The sequence below is a fragment of the Crocuta crocuta genome, unplaced genomic scaffold (genome assembly GCF_008692635.1).
Source record: "Crocuta crocuta isolate KB4526 unplaced genomic scaffold, BGI_CrCroc_1.0 scaffold288, whole genome shotgun sequence".
Taxonomy (NCBI): domain Eukaryota; kingdom Metazoa; phylum Chordata; class Mammalia; order Carnivora; family Hyaenidae; genus Crocuta; species Crocuta crocuta.
This window is the reverse complement of record NW_027532607.1, coordinates 5,417,379-5,421,994: the sequence shown is the minus strand read 5'-3', so window position 1 is coordinate 5,421,994 and position 4,616 is coordinate 5,417,379. Positions and strand designations below refer to the sequence as shown.

The following is a 4,616-nucleotide window of genomic DNA, read 5'->3' as shown; positions in this document are numbered from 1 at the left end:
GGCTGCGCGCGGACCCTCCCTGCAGCCTCGGCTCGGCGCTCTGTGGCCCTTTCTCCCCTGAAGGTCACCTGCAGCTCCACTCAGAGTCCAGCCGAGTCAAAGCTGAGATCAAAATGAATCCCTGGAGGGGCACACTTGTGTAATTAGTTTCACCTTGTGTCTGTGCAAGATAAAAAAAGAAGAAGAAAAAGAAGGCGAAGCACGAGCAGCAGAAGCCGGGCCTGTCTCCCAGTCCCCCCGCAACAGTTTCCGCACGGTCTCTGCCCTGCTGTCAGGTGGAAAGATCTAAGACCAGCCCCACGCCCTGCTTTGAGGTCCCTCACGGGGTCCTAGCCTCTGAGCCCTGTCCTTTCCCTGCGAAGGGAATCACTGTGGGTCCCCGGGCCCAGTCAGCTCCCCGGCAGAGTGACTGGGAGAGACACGCAAGGGCCCTGGAAGGGAGAAGGTCTCAGGGCCCTGCAGGTGACTCCAGGCANTGCTAAGTGCTGCTCGAGTTCTCCGCTCCCATGCCCGGCTGGAGGCGGGACTGGGCTGGCACCTTCCAAGCACACCCTGTGCCCACCATGAAACGGCGTGTGCCAGGGGCACCCGGCCCGCTTCACCCTGGCCCTGCACATCACACCCGAGATCCAGCTGCAGCAGAACCCCCACATTCCCCTGGGATGAAGGCCACGCGAGAAGGGGTGGCCAGGACTCTGGACGAACAGGAGTGGAGTCATCACCCACCCCAAGTGAAGGGCAAAGTCAGCAAAACTGCCCCTACTCTTGGCTCCTTCTTGGGGGCCCTAGAAGGCCAGAGGAGCGTCTCCACTGAGCAGACCAGGAAAGGGAGCCTGGGGGGGAGGGCAAGTTCCTTTGCCAAGGCCCCCACAGAAAGAGTACCAGCCCTGTGCACCCGGGTCCCACCCATGGGCCCTGCCCCTTCTCCGAGGTGCATTCCTGCTTCACGCGGCCCGTTCCCCACGCGAGGTAGTTGTTCAGGCAGAAAGGCTGAGTAAGGAGAGTGCTGTCTAGATTTCCAGGCAACGGCCCCTGCCCCTCCCCAGGCCTTCCGTGTGGACAGTCCATCTGTCTCTCCCCGCCACACACACCCCTCCCCTCCCTTGCAGGGAGGGCCTCCACAAGATGGCCCAAGCCCAGCTCTCCCTGGCAAAGCCCTGTTTCTCCTCAGTCTCGGTCACCTGGTAGAAAAAGCCCATCCAGGCCCCCACAGAGCCCTCCCAGGGGCCTCCCTGCTGCTGTGTTATTTCTGTCAGTGGCGAGGGGAGAGAGGAAATGAGAAGGAACCCAAGCACCGGGCGGCCCAGTGGCCTCCTGAGTCTCCCCGCCTCCCGGCCCCTCCCGGGTCCGGCCAGGCCAGGGAAGTGACTCCGGGGCTCGGTTCTGAGCAAACAAACTCTGGAGCGGCAAGAAGCCGCAAGGCTCTTACCTATAATTTCCCTTTTTGCTGAGCTGCTCTTTAAAGTGGCCCAGGGTCAAGCTCTGAGCCTTCAGCATCCTCCTGTACGGAATTTCTTCTCCGCAGAAAAAGTATGTGACGACCAGCTCGCTGGCCTGGAGCGCATGGACCCCCGCCAGCTTCTTTGGCTCTTTGTGACTGAAAAATAAGATGGAATGCAACAAGTTCGGCGTTTGAAGGCAGCAAATGCTCGCACAACACACACAGGCCCTCAAGTAGTCTCCAGAGAGAAAGGGGGGCTGCAGCTAGGAGCTCTACGGGGGCCTTGGGCGTGGGGGGCCCCTGGGCCACATGGGCGGCCCCTTCTGAGAGCACACAGCCCACCTCCGGGTCACCTGCATGGCGCGCCCAGGAAGGGAGGGTTTCCTTTTGGTTGTAGACACTGCTGTTGTTTCCCTCGCTAGTGCCAAATGGCAGCGGGGACAGAACAGTCTTTCTCAAGATGGCACCCACAGGGCTCCAGCCAATGGAAGCGGGAGGGGAGCTGCCACAGCGCCGTGGGCTCCCTCCCCCCAGCCAGGGAATGCTGAACCAGAGCATCTCCTGGGATGGCTTGGATCCCAGAGCCCCCCCCGGAAAGGGGAGCCCCATCATTTTGACCTCCCTCATTTATTCGGAGTTTGTAGAGCAGCGTTAAAAAAAAAAAAAGCAAGCTTCTCGGTCTACTCCGCAAGAGTGTAAATCTACGAAAAGGATCACGGCCCAATGGGGAAGACACTGTTTCCCCCAAGCAAGTCAACAAAGACGGTCCTCGGTCCTCTCTGTCTCTGCAGCGGTGGGGAATCCTCGTTCTGCTCGGAGTTTCCAACCTGCTAACTTCCAGCTGAATGAGGGCAGCTTTTGCATCCGGGTCTGGGGTCCCCTTTCATCCGTCTGCTAATGGCTTCACGCCTCAGCCTGTGGATCGGTGCGTGCCCAGGAGCCCCGAGCCAGCCCTCTCTTCGGGAAACGACACTCGTGTACGAGTCCCAGTGCGTTTCCCGGTAAAGGCGGCATTTTCATGGTCCTGATTTGTGGCAACATCTGCACCTACTGATCCTTGTTGCTCATGGGACAATCAAGGCGATTTCAACATACTAGGAAGTTTCCAAAAAATCCCAACACCGGAGTCGATGCCCTGACCCGTAAACCACGAGGCGGATCCCAGGAAGGTCGGGTGGAGACACTCACTCTTCTGAAGCCAGGCTTGGGTTAGAGAAGGGCGTGGCCCCCGTCTGACCGATGGCCGAGTGGCTCCTGTCCCTCTGCTGACTGGCCACACAGCACCTGAGGGCACAGAGCCGGAGCAGAGGATTGAGGCAGAAGCCTGCTGTCCCCAGGCAGAGGGGGGAGGAGGGGCAGGCAGGAAAGGAGTTCTCTGCGGGCCCTAAAGAGATACAGGCCCTTCCCTAATGGGGCACAGGGACCCAAAGGCCCCTGGGAGCCCAGGAAAGGGCTGAGGCTCTCACTTCTCCACCCACCAGTCATGGCTCTTACATGCTCAGCTAACCGGCTTCACGGGACCAGGGCCTGTGTAAGGCACGGGATTTGTGAGGACTTACTGACGCTCATTCTCCTGCTAGGCCTCACGTGACTAGCAGAGCCTTTGCTGGCTGGCTCTTCAGCCAGCAGAGCGGAAAGGAACGATTTCCAACAGGTGGAAAGGGGAATCGTACTGTGGCCAGAGGCCTCCCCTCCTCCCTGGGGAGCGACAGGGACCCAGGCGGAGAAGGCCAGGGGCCCTTTTGTGAGAGGCCGGGTCCCCGCCCCTGCCTCCACCTCTGTGCTGCTCACACTCACCGCTGCTTGGGGGGCTTGGACACCTCGGCCAGCCTGCGGCAGGCTTCCTCCAGCTGTGCCAGCGTGTTGGGTGGGGTCAGNGCTCGGCGGGGGCCGTGCGGGCGCACTCTAAGGGGTAGGCCCTTTTCGTGCTCTGGGCACTGGACGAGGGACGAGAGAGAAAGCAGAAGGACAGAAATTGGGTTAGAGAAACTGGAAAATGTGACTTTAATAGAAACTTCTCTATTCTGCCTTCAAAGAGAAGAGGGGAAAAAAGTCACCCTACCATAACACGCACAGGGGGCGTTGCCAAAACATGGCATTTTTGTGGTCTGCTCAGTCCAGCGTTTAATATTAAGACGGCAGGAGCCAACAGTCTTGTTTGTTTTCGGCCCCCTGCAAAAATAGCCATCCCCACAATACCTCCGCAGTGGCTGCCCAGTGACCCTGGCCGCGAGCCGGTGTTTACCTATGGGGCTTGGGCTTGCTCTGCCGCTCACTCTCCAGCATCCACTGCCACACGTCGTGTGACCTGTCTCCCTCCTCCCCGGGAAGCTGCAGGGCCCCGGGTCCGCCTGGGGCGCCTCCTTCCCTGGCCGGCTGGGCCGGGCCCGGCTCCGAGCTCTTCCCGGTCCGTCTGGGCGGGGTACCGCCTCTGCCGCTGCTGCGGGGAACCAAGAACCACACCCAACCCAGGGGCCCCCGTTACATCTCTGGGACCCCTCGGACCGGAAGGTTCGGGGAGTGGTGGGGTGACACACACCAAGGACCCTTCCCCGCGCCTCCCTTCCGGAAGCTAAGTGCCAGCGACCTCCCCTTCCCCCGGAAGTTCCAGAGTCTCCAGTCTGACCCCCACACTCACCCAAACTGCTCGGCCGGCACGGGCTCCAGAGCCCTGGGGTGGCTCTTGCATTTCGAATAGCAGTAATAGTCCGAGCCGCCCGGGCAGAAGCAACGCACCCTCTGTGCGGCCTCCGCCTCGATCTCCTCCTTGGTCTTGGGGAGGGCGTGGTGGTGGATGTAGTGGTGGTGGACGTGCTTCGTCGTCTGCTTGGTCACGAAGCCCTTGGCTCCCAGGAGGGGGCAACCGGCCTGCGAGGCGGCCATGGGGGACAGCTTGCCCCCGGGCGGGAGGAGGGGGTGGTGCTGCTGGTGGTGGTGGTGGTGNCGGCTCACGCCCGGCGACTGGCAGCCGGGGGTCTTGAGCACCCTGGACAGGTGGTCGTCCAGAATGGTCTGCGGGTCCTCCTCATAGCTGCCGGAGGGCAGGAGGGAGAGGGGGTGCGGCGTGGGGCCCCCCTCCCTGGAGCTCAGCGCTAGCTCAGAGGCCTCCTTCTCTTCATCCTGGAGGGGAAGGCAGCACAGGGGCGGAGGGGGAGCGGCTAGTATAGCAGGAGGG

At 61.4% G+C, this 4,616-nt stretch overlaps 1 protein-coding gene across 1 annotated transcript in view; it reads right to left on the bottom strand.

Moving 5' to 3' along the window:
* The window catches only part of AXIN2 (axin 2), a 27,553-nt gene that overhangs the window by 2,199 nt on the left and 20,738 nt on the right, over positions 1-4,616 (bottom strand). Inside the window, 6 exon segments of the mRNA XM_077780364.1 lie at positions 1,430-1,597; positions 2,630-2,725; positions 3,239-3,320; positions 3,323-3,378; positions 3,687-3,881; positions 4,080-4,613. Coding sequence (XP_077636490.1) covers positions 1,430-1,597; positions 2,630-2,725; positions 3,239-3,320; positions 3,323-3,378; positions 3,687-3,881; positions 4,080-4,613 — 1,131 coding nt within the window.